The 20341-nt window shown below is 36.7% G+C and overlaps 1 protein-coding gene across 1 annotated transcript in view; it reads right to left on the minus strand.

The window, feature by feature from the left end:
* Positions 1-20341, minus strand: part of GPC5 (glypican 5) — a 754872-nt gene that overhangs the window by 566852 nt on the left and 167679 nt on the right. Inside the window, 2 exon segments of the mRNA XM_075045978.1 lie at positions 8506-8631; positions 12764-12897. Coding sequence (XP_074902079.1) covers positions 8506-8631; positions 12764-12897 — 260 coding nt within the window.

A 20341-nucleotide genomic window follows, 5' to 3' on the forward strand; every position in this document is an offset into this window, starting at 1 on the left:
TTCTTCATAATAACTTCTCATGAAATCTTAGGCAGTACCTGAACGTGAAAACCTTTCAGATTTGGACATGACTATTCACAGTAGTGCTTGACTGGGTCATTTACTAAGCCTGCAGCAAGGCATATATAAGTGTGTTCATGTCCTTTTCGTTAGTTTTTGCTTCAGTCTTTTTTCAGAGATAGTTGTCACTGAAGCACTCATAGCAGGTATGTGCTTGCCTACATGGCTAAGCTCAAAACATCACTTGGAACATATTAAAGATGCAAATGCATTACATGGGCTAGCAAAACATGATTAAACTTCTGTGTGGGACACTATGCTTTAATAATTAAAATTCTTTCTGAATTAAAGTAGCTTCAGTTTCATTTATTCATTCAATGAACTGAGGAAAAAATGAGCTAATGTCACTGATTTCTAAATTCACGGTCTTCATTAATTCAGCTTAATTTTCCTGAGTGCCCACATGTGGGTGAGTGCTAAAAAACTTTAGCCCTAAGAATGCAGTGTTAGAATAGAAACAGTTAGAACAAAATAGTCATTTTAATGAATATAAGGCAACTTGTGCCTCTCTTCATATAATTCTAAAGGAATACAAGAAGAAGCCGAGCTGCTAAGGAAGATAAGAAACCTTAACTTTTATTAAAGAGAACACAAGATACAGTATTTTGAAGTACATGCTCTTAGACTCCCAGTTGTGAATGGCAGATTAGTTTTACTTCATTAGAGAGGATCTAATGATTCTTTTGACTACAAAAGCAGCAAGAAGAATTTGATATAAATGGAAGAATAATATTTATTTCTAGAAAAACTAATGAGTGAACTCATTCTTTGAATGCATTAATAAAACTTACAAATACCATTTTTTATCATCTGTATTACATAAACAACATCAACAAAATCAAGCTGTATACATAAAGATCTACAGAATATTCACCAAAATAGGACTATATAAAGCAATTTTTTTCTGAAATAGAGAAAAACTTACTGCGAACTTTTGCCATTAGACACACAGGAAATATCAGTGGTTTTCACATAAGACTCCCAATCAATTTCCAGATCTCTCAAATCACCCTGCTTGAGTATCTAAGTCAGCTGTGAAAATGTAAAAAACAAAAACCCCATCATAATCTAAATTTCAGTAACATATTTTCACAGCTGGTGCAGGATGCTTAATGAAAATCTGACCTATAGCTGTCAAGAGAAAAGTCTTTGGCAGATGTAACATAGCAATACAAAGGTTGAAAGGAATATCTGTGAATGCTGCGGTGCTGAACGTTAGCACACAGAAGTTTGCTGTCTGGACTCGTAAGCCTGCAGTGTTTATAGAGGACTGCTGTGAACATTACAGTGAAAGAGGACCCCATAGAAAATATTTCACAACCCAAAATATTGTTTAAAAAATTAATTGAGAGCTGTTGTATTAAATTGCCATGGCTAAAGGTGATAAATAATTTGGTTTTAGAAATATAAAATGTTGCAGAACATCACTGTGAGAGGGGCCTCATTGTAAAATATCACTGAACTTATTATTTGACAAATATCCTGTATATCAAAGTTGAATTCAGTCAGATCACATTTCTTTTATAAGAACTTCAGTGAGGCACAAATACACAAATCTTCTGTCTAGTATAACCCGCTATGATTCACAGTTATTTATTTTGTTGGGCTTATTTTTGAACTATGCAGCAAAGCCTCTTGTATGAGTTTTCCTTGGTATTAATATAAAACCGTATCATACAAAAAGGAGATGATAGATTTTTTTTTTTGCCTCCATTGTTTCATGTCATAAACTATGGTAAAGTAGTCCTGAATTTCCTAGGAAAACCTCTAAGAGTCATCACTAACACTAAATCCTGGAGTAAGTGTATTTTTCTATGGCTGTATAAAATGAAAGAACAAAACACTCCAAAATGAAGGTATGATGATGCCATAATTCAAACTCTTAGAATATCCTTGGTCAATGTTCTTTCTCATGCCTATCTTTCAACAGCCTTCTGTGACTTTATAAACGCTATTATTTATTTAACGTGGCTCTAATGTTTTTCAATTTAAAAGTCAATACATTTTGTAAATCAGTACCAGCTTAATAAAAATTAATTCACCTGGTGTTAGAACCCTTCTATTATAACCCCTGCTGTGCATGACAAATGACTGAAATGTTTCTAGGAGAAACACTCCAGAAAATTATATATTTGCTCAAGCAAACAAAAGGAAAAATAGATCATTTATTTTCAGGTAATCAAATGCAATACATATTTTGCTGCTTATACATAATTAAATAAATTCCATCCTCAAGAGTCATGGGGTTTATCTAAGTATATATTGAGAACTGATATTACCACTATGAAAGCAGGAATTATTTTATTTTTATATCTCATGATAAAACAGAGAACAAACCCCACAACTAATATAAACAAAGGGATCATATACTATTTCTTTTTCTCACCCGATGTCAGACTTGGATCTCCTAAAACCATCTGACACAGGGATCTGAATTTCAGCTCTCATACAAACTACCTCATTTTTATATAATCTATCATCAAGCCAGTATCCTTTTTTCTTCTAATTTTTGTCTTTCTCTGGAATGAATAGTTCGGATTATATTCTCCACTAGAATCCCCAAATTCATTAAGCTAACCTAAAAATAATGTTTAAGGTTTATCAAAAGAAAAGACGACGAAAAGTTACCTCCAGAAAACCAGCAACTAGAACAATACAATTATTTTTTGTTATTCAATTACATGGTGATGCCAGAAGTAGAAATGCCTTTTGTTTTCTACATTGACACAGAAAAATTTATCATAAGCCCCTCTCATTCTTCTAACGAGTCAGTAGGATCAATAAGAAATGATTTGTGACTGGGGGGTTGGGGGGGGGGGGGGTTGGCAGGCAGTGGTAAAATTAATGGTGTTGCTCATTGGTCATCAAACATATCCTGATGTCAGTAGTTTTCCAAATGAAAATGTATAAATTGGAATGAAAAAAATCCTCCTGAATTCAGGGAGGACCTTTGGAGCCCCATGTTCTTATAGACCAGATGACCTGATTTTTTCATTACAGTCTAGGTGACTTCACTTCCAAGCATCCTTAAAGGGGCAGCAGCAATTCAAAACAAAAATACTTCAGATTTCAGGCATTTGGATTTAACAATTTATTTAATTTTCATTTTCCTTACAAAACATCCACCATTTATCTCTTAAGTTGACTCAGTGTTTTGGTATCTGAAAAGTTCTGGTTAGCTTGCTGTGGAACGCTATTGGTGCTAAGATTTTATGAGTTCATGGGAAGACTGAACATTCATGGCTTTGGGTCAGGCATTTCCAAATTTACAGATTGTGAGGAAGCACATATTTACAATTGTCCTTGTTGGCAGTAGTGCATTAGGCAAAGCAGTAAGAGTCAAGTTGCTCAGGCAAATCTTTTCCATAGGCGGCAAGTGGTGCCTTTGATGGCAGTTTACATTCTGCTTCATTCTAACATCATGACTAGCTCAAATAGAAGAAAACTGAAAGGAATTCATTAGATCTCCTTATATCACCATTTATCTTCTCTTGTTGGCTAAGAACAGATTCAGGATGGTACTCTTGTTTCAGAATATTTAAGAATCAAAAGAAAAAATTCCTTTCCCCAGCCTAAGAGCTAAGCTAAAGCTAAGCATTTATTTGATGATAGATGCTTATTATAATCACTTTCTAACAACTTGCTCAGCAATTAAAATCAATCATGCTGTTTAATTCCTCTTAATTTTGATACTTTAGATATGAAACTCTTCCTTCCAAACTTGATTAGCTGTTTTTAATAATCTCCATTACTCCTGAATCCTTCAACACACATAATTTTACTATTTTCTTCTCTCATATCTATTTTTATTTCAGTGGAATCACTCCTTCGTGGATTTTTAATCCATCTCTCTTCACATTCTAGCCAGGCACTCTGGAGTACCAAAACTGTATAAATGTCAGTTAAACCACTTTATGTTCATGAATGAGAACAATCTCAGTCTGTTTGCACAACTCCAGTTATTTTAGCTTTAACGCTAAGATCCACTGAAAGTCCAAACTGATGCATGCAGTTCTTCTCATATGCTTTGGTAGTGCATGACTTATTAATTGCAATTCCTCTTTTGCCATTGAACCTAATGAATCCTGTAACACTAAATTCCAGGTACTTCATCGTGGCACTCAGTTATGCCTTTAAAATTGAAGTTTCAATTTCATGCCCCACCACTGTAGTCACACCATTGGGTAAAACAGTGGAAGAGCTGAAGATTCCTCTGAGACGTCCCCTCCCTCATTCTGCAGCGATGTGGACCTTGCCAGAGTAGTCTTGCTCCTGCAGGTCCTGGCCGCTACCAATCTTGCCTGACATGAATACAGGAATTTGGGGATTCTGGTCTCAGTTTTTGATAAAAGCATGAGTCTGCACTGTGTGACAGGCTAGATTCAGAACAATTTCTAGTTTCAGAATCAAAGGCCATACTGCCATGACATTATGATTTAGGGGGAAAAAAAAAAAAAAAAAAGAAAAAAAAAAGGCTTAAACCAAAAAAAGAAACAGCTCAAGCATATGAAATGTAAACTGTTAAGTAAGCTTTCATTTCAATAATACCCTCTTTTTCTTTTTCTGACCTTTTCCCATCCAGGCTTGATAATCTCTTAGATGGCATTAGAAACAGCAAAGGCTGTAAGATTTATCTGAGCTATGATATTATAGCTGTTAAAACCTTGAACTACTTCCTTTACAAAAAAATGTATGGAAAAGGAGAAAGAAGAACTGCAAAGGTTTTTTTAAAACATATATTCTGTCTCCAGGGCTTATTGCTATTTGCAGCTTGAAAGACAGATACAGTAAACAGTCTCAGCAATCTCTTCAGGTCCTGATACACTCACACCAGCATTATGTAGCTTATGATATTGCTTTCCCATGTCAGGCCCAAAATTGCAGTCATTACCAGCTATGGCACATGATTTTTAAATAGAAGGCAAAACCAGACGGAAATTATGAAGAATCTCAAACCAGATAAAATCTATTTATCTTTAACTAATTTGAACATACAGACTTTCCCCCATCTGTGCCAGGAACACTGCACAGATGAATTCATCAATATCTTTATTTATTACTGGGGGGGGGGGGGGGAGGGGGGGAACGGATGAGAAAAAAAGAAGAAAAGAGAGCGAGTGTACACGTTCAGGTGTTCTTCAGTATTTACAGAGAAAAACGATGATGCCTGCTCTGGTCATTATTGCTTCTAAAATGTCACAGTATCCTGGCATCACGGCAACAGAAGTTGAGCAACGCAGGATTTAGATAATCCTTGATTCAGAATCAGAGGGCTGGAGGAGATTTTAAGAGGTTATCCAATTTATCTCCATATCTCCAAGGAAAAATCAGCTTTTGCTGCATCATTTCTCAGTGCCTTGTCTTCCCTGTTCTTAAACATTCTCTTTCAGGCAGACACTGGACCCCAAAACTACCTGGGTTTGTCCCTTATTATCCTTGCCACTAGAAAATTCTCCCTAATATTTAATCAGAATATATTTTAAATGTTTGCTATGTGTCCTAGCCATTATGGAAGCAGGTAACAGACACTTTTCTTCCCCCTAGCAACAGACTGTTTGCACTTTGCATTTTCTCTTAACAGTTTTTCTTTTCCAGGTTAAAGAAATCTAATTCCTGGACTCCTTTCTTGTAAGCTGAGTTTCCTAGATTCTCAATTGATCTCATAATACTTCTGGGAACACTCTACGAGTATGCCACAGCTTTCCTGAAAATGCTAGAACTGGGCTCAGGCTGAGTTTCATCAAGATCATTTTGAATGGCTTACCCTGGTTTTTGCATGTTACTAGTCCCTTCTAATCTGGTTTGCCTGCACAATGGTTAGGCTCACTGCCTCCAGTCCACATTCCCAAAGCCTGATGTCTTAATTTCCCTTCACGATATCCCCAAACACAATCACTTCTGATGCTGCTCATCTCCCATCAGATCTCTTTGCTAGTTGATTGATTCATTGATCCATTTCAAACGTAATTTCCCAGCATAATTTGTGGTGCAGAGGAGCCTTTCTTGCTCAAACACAACCTCCTTGTTTCTGAATTTGTAGAATTTGTTTGTTTGAGTGTGTTTCTGAGGCTGAGTTTGACTTTCCATAACCAAGAGAAATCTCCAGGCATTGCACGCCCAATGCGTGTGCCCCTGTCCTGCATGCTTGGGTCACATGTGCCTTGCTTTCATAGCAGGCACACTTATGTGCCTAAGCACAAAAAGAAAAGAGTGCTCATTTTTCCCTAGATTAACAGCTCTGTAATAATAATAATATAAAAAAACCCTGATCTCAGTCAAAGCGCAGGAAAGATTTTTTTTTCCCCTTCAGTTACAAAAGAACAAATATAAACAAATAAAATTGAACAAAGGACATTTTAACTGAGTAACAAGGCAAAATGAAGGGGAGGAACAGGACAAATGTGAGCACCTTCATATAGCTACTGAAGCAGGAGAATATGTACCACAACATATTTCATGTACAAGTAGAGGTACTGAGATGTAGGAACTAATCTGCAGGTCTCAGCTCCAGTTGATAACCTAGGGCAACTCAGAGCATCCTGCTCTTCTGGTTTTAATCAGCTGTCTGTACTTCTAAATATTATCTACACTTCAGCTCTTTCAGGAAGTTAACACTAAAATTTACTGACCAAAAATATAAATATATATATTAACATACATATGAAAACAAAATATTATAGTAAGGAAATTTATAAGTTAAACTACTATCAAAGTGGTCTTACTTTTAAGATATAGTGCTTTTGTCACCAGTTATATCTTTAGGTTGATCCACAAATAAATAAATTGCATTAATTAACTATTTTTAGACAAATTAAATTACTTTTAAAAAACCACTATGGTCTAGTATTTAGTAGAATGTCTCATTTCTGTGTGAGGACTTTAGTGTCTAATCACTCAAAATCAAACAGCATAGTGCTATAGTATAAACATAGTAATAGTATAATAATGTAATAGTAACTAAAATATAATAATACCATATAATATAATAATATACATTTGAGAAGACATAACACACTAATAATGTTATAATGTTAATAATAATAACTAAAATATAATAGTACCATATAATAATATAGGTTTGAAAAGATATAACATATTAATAGTAAGACTGCAGCCAGAAGTAATGACACACGTACCTTGTTCTTAGGAAATCTGTAATTACAGGATGCTTACTTCAAATTGTTACTGAAACATTTGGTAGGAATAGTATAACTTATTCGGGGAGGGGCAGCAAAACAAAAGCCAGGAGGTAAAGTTGATATTAAATCTCAAATATAGATACCTAAAGAAGGAACACGTCATCTTGAGAAGATTGTTGAAAGCTTAAGACAAAGGTTCCCAACGAGACTATCAAGGGAGTTAACCACTCATTGGGCCTTGGTGCTGCTAAAGCATTGGACTACCCAAGAAGATAAAGAAAAGTAGACCTGTAGCTGTTTGCTGAAAGGGTACCCATTAAGTTTCCTTAGGTATCATTGATCAATAAATTACAGCTGCTACCTAACCTTTTTAGAGACACCTGAAGGTGCAGGCTGTCACTGTTCCTTCTACTTGGTACCAGCTATCTCCCACTTTAACTCACTTCACAGCCTTTAGCCACCTTCTTTGAAATGACCTTTGATACTACCTACTAATAAATGCTGTATTAACAACATGATCTTTATAAAAAAGTAATTGCAATGAACCTTTTAATATTTTGCTCTCTGTCATCACAAGGACTTCCTGCTCAGAGAAATACTTGTTCTGGTGATGAGAGCAATAAAGTAAAACCATAGAGATCAGCTCTCTGACAATCATTCTGACATCCACAAATGCTAGTATTTTGTAAGATGTGAAATATATTGATTCCAGAGATACACATCCAGGAGCATAGCAGTTCATTATTATCTCTTCTTTGCCATTGCTGCTGAATGATGTCTCCCAAGATGCTGCATACATAAAAAAATACATGTGTTTCACCTCTAAAATGTTTTATCTTCATGTTTTAACTTTTAGCTCTCCCCTGAGAAGCCATACATATTAAGAGATTACCTCATTCTTCAGAGTCAGAGAAAGTTTTAAGCAAATAGCTTGAGTCTGTTATCACATACTCTATTAAAAGGAGCATTTCATAAAGATCAAGCTCAAACAAAAATCCATATTCTTTTTCTCCAACTGTATTTCGTAAATGCCAATTCAGCTTCTTTTCCAGTACAGGTTTAGGTGCCATAAATTTGAAGGAAAAATGTCTGAAGAACAGCAGAATTCTTTGTTTTTCTCAAAACAGAGACACAGGCAGATTTTTTTTGCTGTTTACAGGTGAAGCCTGAGAGAAGGAAACCCACCCTGCTTTGTTTTTCGAACTAACCTTGACACATATCTAGGGAAACAATGTACTTGGGCTGGAAGCTCCTTTAGAGAAACACGAAATACAAAAGGAAAGACAAAAGTGAGTCACAAAGGTACCTTCTTACGACATCTTCTCCGTTCCAACACGGGAGTCCATCGGCAGCTGCCAACTCATTACCGCACGGCTGATCAGCCAGGCCGCCGTAAAAGGCTCCGTAGAGCCGGAGGTGGCTGATAAATTCTCTGCACAGGGAAACACGGGAAATAATTGACAGTGTCAATCAATAACATTAAGCAGTACTGCCATTGTGTGTTTCTACAAGAAGATAAAGAATGTGCTTATTCTATGACTCTCCATTGGTTCCAATGATTTTTTAAATCAATTTGTCAATTTCCTGTTAGATAAGTTTGATTCTCTCAGATACCTGTCAGTAGTTTACAAAGCTGATACTCTTATTGGTCAAAGTGAACAAAAACACTTTACTCATGCTCTGGAACAGGAATTATTTTCCTCCAACCCGAAATTTTCTTGCAGAGTTGTGATGCAGTTTGCAATGCTACACTTGTACAAATATACTAAAAAATGTTCCAAAAAAGAAGGCATAGCAAATACAAAAATAGGTGTCTATGAATAAATCATCTGTTTTTCAAAAGTGCTATCAACTAGTCCCCTACATAGTGTTACAAATACTACAAAGAATATTTGTTAGAGTTATGGAGCAATTCAAGATTTAGGTAAGATGGGTTTAAGATGTAGGTGTTAAATATTTAGTGGATACTTAAATAACTGTCTGAAAAATGACATCAGTTTTATCATGTGCTGTTGTGGTAGGTTATAAATTATGTATTGCTATTTTAAATAATTGTCAAGATGCCCAGAGCTAATGATAAGTTTTTGTACTTAAATCAAAACAAATTAATGAATTTTTAGTTAGTATGTTTTTAACTGGATTGTGATATTTATGTTTATAAATTGTATTGAAAATCTCTTCCTGGGAGACCCATTCCTGCTGTGAAAAATTAAAATATTTACTCATTCTGGTTTAGAACATCATACTATACTGAGTTATCTATGACCTGCAGGCACAAAGAAAGGCACCAGCAAATGCTGTACTCATTGCTCTGCAAGCCTGCAAGCTTCACTTTATGTTAACTTCTTGTGTGGTGTCTGGAGTTGTGAAAAAAATGCCAGAAATATTCTATACATTTCCCTATATTTAGTCAACGTAGGCCTAAAATGGCATAAGGAATTAAATTAATATTGTTTACTCCAAATTAAAACATGAGTGATTATATACAGTCCCGTCATTTAAAAAGCCAGATGTTCTTTCTTGTAATTGTAGGGCAAATATTTTACACAAACCACAGTGATTTAGATTTACTATGCCTATTAAATGTGATATGAGTGCCCTACTAAGTGTAAAACTGCAGTTCTGAAAATCTCAGGTAGGGTCAATTTTGACTATGCATCATAAAATTGCCTAGGCACAATATATCTTAAATATGTAAATATGGTTCATCCACACTCTGCCAGCCATAAATAGTTGTATCTTGTATTTCTCCATCCCCAAAATTGCATCCAGTGTGTGCAGTATGTTTGCAATTTTCCTCCATTTCCCACTGAGTGGGATTGATTTTGATTTTGTCTGTGCTTTGGCTTTACATTCTGGATGAAAACTAGAGAGTCTTCTCATAGTAAATAGTTGGAATTTCTTCTTCTGCAGAATCAATCCATGTGTAACACAGAAACTGAAATAAATACAGCTGCCCTAATGTCTTGTGACAAACCACATTCTAACAGAAAGGTCATTCAGTTTATTAGTAAATACATCCTGAGGCAAAGCTAAAGTTAATACAAAAGTAATAACTGATTTCAGCCCCTGTTAATGTCTGACCAAAGTAGTTAGAAGGGCAGATGGTATGAATGTCAATTTTCACATCATCATCTTCTGGACCAGATAGCATGTAATTATAGGCAGCTGAGCACAAATGCGCAATTACAGTCAGTGGAAGCTGCAAATACTTCTTATCTGTTTATATGGAAATGTTCATTTTTTTTACAGTTTTGTTCTCCATGCTAAAAGCTGTCTGCAATGTTACGTTCTGGAGGAAAAAGCATTATAGACTTTCAAGTTTGTATGTTTCTATCGAAGGTTCTGCTTAGAATTTTTTTAAATTCATCTGACAATTTTGGTGTCAAAAGGACAGAGAAATTTCCTTTTCTTCTTGTATCACATAGTACTAGAATATACCAGCTTAGGTCTGATGGTAAAAATAATTTACAAAAAGTTCAGGCAGATATAGTCCACCACATACTGTAAAATGTAAACTTTCATCTGGAGATGCATTTGAAAAATCCTAGGAAATCAGGAAACTCTTGGGAGTCACACATTTAATGGAATGATTTTCTTCATTTGTTTTCCCTCAGATAACTGTCAACGATCAAGTCTACGCAGTTTGGGAGAAGCCTATGCTTTTCTGCTGAAGCTGGTGAAAGTTGCTGCCAGCAACCTGCTGCCAGAAGTACATGGGAGGTAAATAAAGCAGAGTTAGACTCAGAGAACAGCACTTCCTTAAAAGCAGGCTGCAAACGTTTACTGAAGTTGCTCTTCCATGTGAGGAATTGTTACAGTTGCCACGGGAATATAAAGTGAAATATAAAGCGATTGTGACTAATAAGGGAGGAGGTGATCCAGGAGGCAGCCAATGAAGATGATATCAACTATGAAGTTGTTAAACTGAAATCTATGTCAGTGGATCTCAAGTTTTCTCCCCGCTCCCCCTTTTTGGTGCAGTGCCTGTTGCACACCATGGAGAGTTGCCATCACCTCAGGCCGGTGGAAGTCACGGTAAAAAAGCATTGCTTCATGCTGCCCACTGCCTCTTGTGCCCCTTCAGATCTTTTGGGCAATCTCCCTGAGGTCAATTCAGACACCACTTATTTTGAAACATGGAACAGTCCTGGATTAAGTGAAATTTTAGAATTCGGTTTCATGTTTGCAGAGTGCTAGCAATCAGAAAACATCAAGAACTTGCTTAGCTACGTAACACAGAGAAAATGTTGCTGTATAATGGGTATTGCCTGATGAACTTCTGTGCTGGCTAAAGCAAACTTGCGTTTTGCAGCTCTTTCCATTCCCACAATGTTCTCTAAATCCTGTGTTTGGTTTTGGGGGTTTTTTTCTCCACTATTTGGAACATGAAGGACCTTGCACTAACAAGAATGGTCTGTCTTTGAAGTTTAGAGGCACTTTTTCTTCTCCAGACATCAGGAGTGAGCAACTATTCCCTGCAATTCTCTCACTTCAGTTTCCTTCTACACTTCAAAGTGAAATGAGAGGAAACAGAGAACAAAGAAAACCTCTCTGTATTTTAGCAAATACTGTGATAGAAATGAAATTTCTAATTTTATCTTTGTACTTTATTTGCATAATAGGGCCTTTAGTCTCAACTGTAATACTATCCTTACTCCTTACAGTGCTATTACTCCTTACGGTTGTTAAATGCTTGATTAATTTGTCTAAAGATAGACTGGCCTTTGAGATGCCCTCAGCTATCCAAGATATCTGCAGAAGGCTGGAACATACAACACAATTTACAGGACACCTGCATCCTTCTTGGCAGCAGCAGATCGGCTGGCATACCCGAGGGTATCCTCAAGTGGCACTGGATGCTTGTAGTTGTGTGGGCAGCTGAACTGAGTCCTCCTTTTCATAGACTACATGGCAGCTTAAATGCCTAGCTCATATGCAGTTAGGCAAATTTTACCCTGTAATGCTGAGCCAGGTATAAATCAAATCTCCAAGTCCTTGCAGTCACCTCAATTCACTGTATACTGGCAAAAGAGCCAGAGAAAATAACTCAGCTGGACTTACTTGAACGAGGACTTCAAGATTTAGCCCCAAATGCTTAGTTGTCTCATTTTTTACAGTAGAAAGGTATGTAAGAACAGTCATTCATTTTTTTCTGTCTGATCAATTTGTATAAACAGTCTTCCAATAAAAGTCACAATCACTTTTTGACAGATTTAGTAATGTCTGCTGATGTGCAAGTTAAATGTAATTTGAAAATTTACTCATAAAGATAGAGCCAACGTTCATATTCTACCAATGCTATCCATTTTTTTAAGTACTCTAAACCACACCAAATGCCTCTGGTCATATGTACATTATTTCAGAAAATAAAATCTAGCCATGAAATTATTCTTTCCAAAATGTAACCAAGCGGATTGCGTTGCTGAAATGCTTCATTCTTTGCAGCCTTTATTTATTCTCTAGTAATGCATGCCATTGCATTGAATATAATCTGTTCTGTTGTAAAATTAATGGCTTACTTCATTCTTTCTTTCTGAGTGTAAAACTAGTATCTTTCTTACTTTCTACTGCTGGCAAAGGTTTCTTCACTGTCTCTTGAGAACATCTTCAACCCTTGATTATCTTTGTTCTGATCAAAGGAGCGACCTGGAGACTGTGTAGGCTTCCTCACAGGAGGACCACAAACCTTGTTCACCTAAAGGGAAAAAAGCCAGAAGAAGAAGAAAAGAACAGATGTAAACAAAAATTATTATGTACCTCACAATTCAGTTTAAGTCCATTTTAGTAAGAAGGAAAGTTCTGTGGACATTAAGCTAAGGAAAGTATCATTAATTATCATACTTCTCAACGCTATATACATAATGAATGCAGTAAACACATAATTAGTCATTTTATAGTAGAAAAAAAAAATGAAGCAAAATCACTCCTTTTAAAGGAATACCAGGTGTATATGCGAGTCACTACATGTGTTTTATTGATTGTGGCTTTTTTCTTCCTGTAAGAAAAGTGTATTGTTATGCAGACAGTAACAGTAACCCCAGAGAATATGATGTGTTGTGAACAGCAGCCTATTTCCATTTTTTCTGTAATACAGCCTGATCACATTTTTAATATGCATTCAACTTTGTGATTTCTTTCAGGGCTAATGAATTATTATGGCATGTTCAGCACAGTTACCCAGAGCATATAGTGAACAGTTAGCATGGTGGAAACTTGCATTACAACTTTGCAAGATGTAAATTTAATGATCCAAGATGTAAGTTTAATGATTCGGACCACAGATGTTGAAAATATCAAGGGATTTTTTTATGTCTGGCTTTCTGATCTAGATGTCAATAGATACAAATTCACATGAACTCCCATTTTCTTCCTTGTAAAATGTGATACTGAGCATTTTGTATGATAGAGGATATGAATTCATGCTCATAGCTCATTATTCTTAGTCACTGAATAAAAATAATTAGGGCCATACATATTTTTACATACATATTAAATAAGAGATACTTCATGCTGGGATCACATCAGACAACATATTAAGCAGACTGAACAGCACATATCTTGTGTAAGCTAGCACGCATGCACTACTGAAAAACTAATACTGTATGTGATCTATGAAAACTCGGTTTCAACAGGTAATCAACTTTTTTAAAAGAAAAAGGGGGAGAGGAGATCGCTGTTGGCTCTAAGATAGGGATCCAATTTTTGAAGCAGAAACATACTCAAAATGCTACCATGAGACAGAGGAAAGGGTGCATAGGTTGTACAACATGGATTACTGTTTCCTGTTGCATTTTATATCCCCAAATGCAAGAACAGAGAAAGGAAATAAATCTCACATTTCAAGTTACCATCACAGATATTAAAGATAAAAGTGCAAGTCTTAGGGACCACGTTTCCAACTAAGAACTGCTGTAGTGTTAGTTAAGAAATACATTTAAAATCTAAAATAAAATGAACATATCTAATTTTGATGAGTTTCTTTGTTGTTATGCATGGTGTAAGTGTTGATAAAGAAAGACTCATTGAATGTACTGGCTTACGCCAGTCAAAAGAAGAATCAGCATCGTTACTACGTATCAATAAGTATTCACCGTATGAATTGAAAGTGAGGGTAAAGTTGAAAGTGAATAGTCCTTTTTGACTGCAATTCATATGTGTTAATTTAGGCATCCAAATTATAGTTTGAATCCCCTTCAAATGAGATGCATGAATTTACCTGCAAGATAATTGTCCCCGGACATACGGCTAATGTCCTTTAAGGGACTTAATGGGATACACTTTAAACATGTCTTGAAGTATTCACCTCACCATTTCTTACCAGAGGCAGTGTCTCCTTGGACAGCATCTTACTGCATTTGTTCTTGTCCTCAAATTCAGTTTCAAACCTCGCTCACACTTCTTCCACTATTTCCCCATTAGCTCTTCTTCAGAGCACATTATCCCATGCTCTCCATCAGCCTAACTGGACTCCCATTTCCCCCCCCATCAGTCTCTACACTCTTTCTAGGCTTCATCCATCCTTGTGCGAGTCTGCTCCTTCAGTGCTGCATTTCACCAGCCTATGCAGCAGTCTATCCCATCAGCCACTCTACACCAATATAATGCAGATCTACCAGAGACGAAATATGCTTTTGTCCTTTTACTTGTCTCACTTTGCTCATGATCTCTTATGCTCACTGCTGTGACATGGGAAGCATTACACTTACTATCAGCTTTTATGACAAAGCAACTGATGGCTTGGGTTGCCTCCGTCCCAGCTTGCCATACACTCTTCAACACCTCTTTGTCTTACCAAGAATAAAAATAAGGGTTTAACAGACAGAAAGAGTCAGATCCAGATGTTAGGGAAGGAGGTAATGTCTCATGACAGGCATGGGTTAGGTGTGTAGGTTGTTGTAGGTCTTAGGTGCCTTGCATACCTGAAAGAGGCAACCCAGCTGTCCAGGCACTCTCAGAGACTGACTGCAGGGTGGGCGCCTGTGAGGGGAAGAGAAACATTGTGGAGATGATTCACTGGCCCATACAGACCCTAAGCAGATAAGTACCAGTCCTTTGGGTCAGGGAAAAAAAGAAAGGAAAAAAAAAATGGGCTCCAGGTATAGTAAACTGAAAAACATATGCATTCAGCTTCACTAGAAAGGCAGGAGAATCCACAGCTATCTATATTTCTTGAATTTACAATAAAATCTCATTATATTTTACTCTGACTAAAATGAACATAATTTTTACAGTCATAGTGTCTTGGAATACAGGTATTTGTTTTATATGTATTATACAATTGCTTCAAAAAAGGTCTAATGATCTTTCTCTCTGTTTATTCTCTTTTGAGTGAATGTCTCAAGAAATGCATTGTGCAATACCAGGAAATTTGCATTCACTGATACATTTAAAAATAAACCTTAGTTTCAAATATAAAATCTTTCTTAAAAATTAATCTTGGGTAGACTTCATATATGTAAATACCATAAAAACCCAATCATTATCTGAAATGTCTTTTTAAAAACTGATTTTTTTTTCCAAAAGCTATTTTTGGAAAATTCTGAAAAAAAGCATTAGTTAAATGGTAAAAAGAGTTTGTACAGCACCACATACACCTCTGCCATTCCCACAAAGAACTGCATGACAGTAATCACACAGTTAATGACAGCAACAGCTCTCAGAGCTGAAAGTTAGCTCACCATCTTTAGCAAAGTCACTTACTTCTTCAGACATAGTTTCTGCAGGATGAGCTACTTCAGCATGTACAGTGATGATGTCATCACCTCTGTTACCTTTCTCATATCTCTGACATTTAAACCCTGGGACCACTGACAGACCAACTGGGTTTGTGTGGTGTTGGTTCTTCTTTTTGTGTTTGGTACATCACACTTGCATCACTCACCCAGCTGAATCCAATCTGTGTTTTGATAACTGTTCGCTAGTGGCTGTCACTTTTATGTCGTTTCCACCATTAACTGTATATGCATGCCACATGTACTTTTGCATGGCCCAGTCTTCATTGTCCTACGGTTTCTTCAGTAAACTTGTGCACAAGAAAAGGTCATATACTCTTATCTTGCATTCAGGTGCCTGTTGTGTCTGTGAGCCAAATAATTTAAAATCACAACGTCAGTATCTCATTTCCCAAGACACAGCTGATGATGGTCTAAAAACCAGATAAATACGTTTTCCATAATAATTTCTGTTGGTTTTTTTTTAATGCATTCTTTACATCTGCAGGAATGAGTACATGGTGTAAGTGTAATGCCACTTTGTTGCATTTCCCATGTTTTCTGAAGGACAACTATTTCCACTAGCTACATTGTTTCTTTATGTTTAGGTTTGGGGCTGTGAAATTAACCTTCCAGGTAAAAATTTGGTCAGTGCTATAACCACCAGTCTTGAGAGACACAGACTGGAATCGTAACTTTGAGAGAAGGGGAATGGTCTCACTAAACTAATGGTCTAACAAATGACCATTTTCCAGCAATATCTGACCAGAAGGTACTCTTACTATCTTCCAGTTTCACTGAAAGGGTATTCCCACTGAATGTTTCCACAAACTGAGCATTTTTCTTGGCTTCAAACACAAAATCCTGAAAGAGTGTATAAAATTATTCTCAAAGGGGACCAAAAATACACTGACAAAAGTGAGACTGAAAAATCACCGAAAATATTATTCAGGAGAGAATTACATATCTCACTGAATTTCAGGAAGAATTGAAGACTGTTATAAGATTTTAAACCAGACAAGCCTCAGCAACTTACTATGGGTTTTTCTGTTGGTTGGGTGGGTGGGTGGGTTTTTTTGCCTTTGGTCAAATGTTCTTAAATACTGCACAATATTTAAGGGCATAAAAAGAAACCTCAGAAAATGATAAAACTCCCGACTTTCACAGTTCAGACAAACCTATTGTCATTATACTCAGCATGCTGTTATTATACACAATTTGTACGCCACAGTATGATGACTAGGTTAATTAAAAGCTCTTGTAATAACCATGCAGTTAAATTGCAATTAGTGCCACACATGAACTTTATGGCAGTTTGATTTTGCTTGGTGCAATTCCGTAGAACGTCTACTTATGGTTACTTACAGTTTGGAAAACAGGAGCATCATAAACCTTTATGTTTACACAGGACTGGACAATGATGTGAGCATCATACCAATAATGGTGGGATACTGTCCTCTTAAATTCACGTGCTCAATAGGAGAAATCAGTCACATTCTTTGGTTGGTTTTTTTTTTTCCACTATAGAAATGGTTCTTTCTGACCTCAGCATTTCCACTGAAATGATTTTACTTCAAATGTCTGAAGCAAACTGAAGGCACAGTCCTGTGGTGCACTTCAAACTAGATACACCAAGTCTTGGTGATTAGCTATGCCATTATCTTTAAACACTGCCGCTGTGCCAGAAATAAGTCTCAAGAATCCCGAGACTCTCTGCTCCACTTTGGGCCATAGGCTGTTGTGAAATACAATGAAAAGATGACCATCTTCGAGTCTTGCGGTGTGTCTGTAGTCTGTTCCACTTGTTCTTACTGCTGTGCACAGAGCAACAGGGAAGAAACCACTTATCTGGATACAAAACCTCTGGGGCTTACACTCAGCTCTAGCTGGGAACCAGAATCAGGAGTCTGAAAATTGCTCTTTCCTTTATGTTTAACAGTTTCATGCTTGTTTTGGTAAGTTTAGCAAACACTGTAAGTTTCTGATACATATATATCCAGGATTTCCTGTAAATGGGGTACATGTCAAGTATTCACTAGATTGACACAGTCTCTCAGACCTGTAAGCCATCATTGTGGCCATAGTCGATGCAGACATTTAAAACTGCTTTTACTTAATGCGTGTTTTACTTAGTGATTAGTCTGGTTGCTTTCAGTTCTAGCTATCAAATTTGCCATCACCTTTTACAGTTAAATCCCTCAAACACTCATGAGCAAACAGACAGCTGACGTCTGATAACTAAAACAAAGCTAAAATGAGATGGCAGGGAGGGATGGGCTGAAAATACATTTGTTACCAAAAAAATGTGGTTAAGTTTATTTTATTTTATTTTATAGGAATACACAAGTGAATACTTTCTTTGAGAAACAGATTCTTGATGAGTCACAAGCATTTCCAGCAACAGATTACTAATCAAACTACCCAAAATATTCATCCAGAAAAACAATGCATTACATGTTTATGACATTCCTTGATTCAGATTTAATACTTGCAAGCGGATGTGTAATACTTTCAGGTAAGGTGGCTGTGTGTCAGACAAAATGAGAAAAAGAAGACCAATACAGCATACTCTTTTTTGCACCTCAACCTGCCAGCCAGCCTCTGCGAGCAGCACAGGAGAGGATGGCTCCTCTGTCACCAGGCAACACAGGGATTTGGCACTTTCTGACCATGTAAGCAGGTGAAAATGAAGATCTCTCAAAGTAAGACTAGCTTCTCCTTTCAACCTGTAATAGAGTCCAGCTCAGCTCCTGCTGCAGGAGCCAATATACCCACACACTTAGCGCTGGTTTCACTGGTTTGTCTTCTTCTCCTTAAACCACAAGAGGGAGCACCAGTATTTCAGTATTTCCAAGCACTTACGCAGGCTTTTATAGTTTGCTGCTTGTTAACAGTTGCATATTTGATATCAAACTTCTGTTGCAAAGAAAAATGTATTTTGATATGTGAGAGCGTGCACGTGTGCATGGAAGATTCAAGTATTCCCTACTGAAACAAAATCCAAGTTCTTGAAAACAAGGAGAGCAAGCATTTGGTAAAACAGGCTGTTTTTCCTTCAGAACAGGAAAAAGACATTAATGAGATTGTCTTAGCAAAGTACGGTGGAGTACCACCAGTGTTTACACCACAGGAAAATCATGCAGAAATCGTGTATTATTTCCTTGGTTTTCTTTGTAAATTTTGTCTTCTTTATCTGTGACCAGTTGTCTCTTTTTCTCCACTGTAGCCCCAGGACTCAGCAGCATGTCTTAGGCACCCAGAACTCTAAGCAAGCTCTGGGGCTACAGCAGCTATTTTGTAAGTTTCATACATAGGTTTAATCATTTTACAGAACTTCCAAGAGAAGTCCAAGACAACCTGAAAGGGGAAAACATTGTGAACAACAGCCTAAAGAATTACAGAGTAAAGCTGATACTTAGAATAATGCTTGCACAAATTAGTAAACAATTTATAATCACCTGCAAGACAAATCTTAAATGGACTTCCCAAATAATGATAATTTCAAAGCACTTTTATTCAAAATTGTAATTAAAAGCTCAAGTGATGCATGAAAAAGTGTATTTATAATCTTTTAAGTGAGATAGAGTTGGAAGTGAAAGAACTGAGAGGATTACATGTTGCAAAAAAAAAGGAAGATCACTTTCTGTGAAATATAAATAGTAGTACAACTTGGAGATAACTGAATTAATTATTCCACTCTGTTTGGCACTGGCATGGCATCAGTGCCATTGCGGTACACCTTTCTGGGGAAATCTACAGTCAAGACAGAGGATCAAGGAAGAGACAAAAAAGCTAAGAGTTTGCAAACCAGGTTTTTTTAATCAGTGATTTTTTTATACTGTTTTGCAAAAGACTGCTGTCCAAGCTGTTGGATTCTGGGAGCCACAGTCCACAACTTTCATGTGACTGAGACTCGTATCTTCCTCCTACCACTCCATCTACCAAAACCAGTGCTCCAGCCCAAGTTCTTGAGACTGTTCTCATATCTCATCAGTTTTTAATTATCTCTGATTTCCTTCACAATTTTGCATGTTCTGATTGTAAAGTAAAATCCAGTAGCCCATTAAATACGAGTTACTTAATATACTTTTAATTTGTGTCTTCTGCTCTTTAATTACTAAAACCTTAAAAGGTTTTAATTCTGCTGCTCCTTTCATGAGGGACTAACACTCAGCAAGTCTGGCAGTAAAAATAGTTTCTCCTTCTGAATGGGGGTTGGAGGGAAGGAAATGTTGGGTTTTTTTTTTTAATGGCTTAATGTCAGGGGAAATCCTAATGTTCTCAGCCAAGCTACCCTACAGCCAGAATACAGCACTGCCAGTTCAAACTCTTCAAAGGCAGTTCAACAAAACTGCTTCTTGTGAGAGGCTGCCAGCTTTCCCAATCCAAGTCTGCTTCAGTGTATGCCAAGGTGTTTCATTTATGCTC

This window comes from Buteo buteo, chromosome 14 (genome assembly GCF_964188355.1).
Source record: "Buteo buteo chromosome 14, bButBut1.hap1.1, whole genome shotgun sequence".
Classification (NCBI taxonomy): domain Eukaryota; kingdom Metazoa; phylum Chordata; class Aves; order Accipitriformes; family Accipitridae; genus Buteo; species Buteo buteo.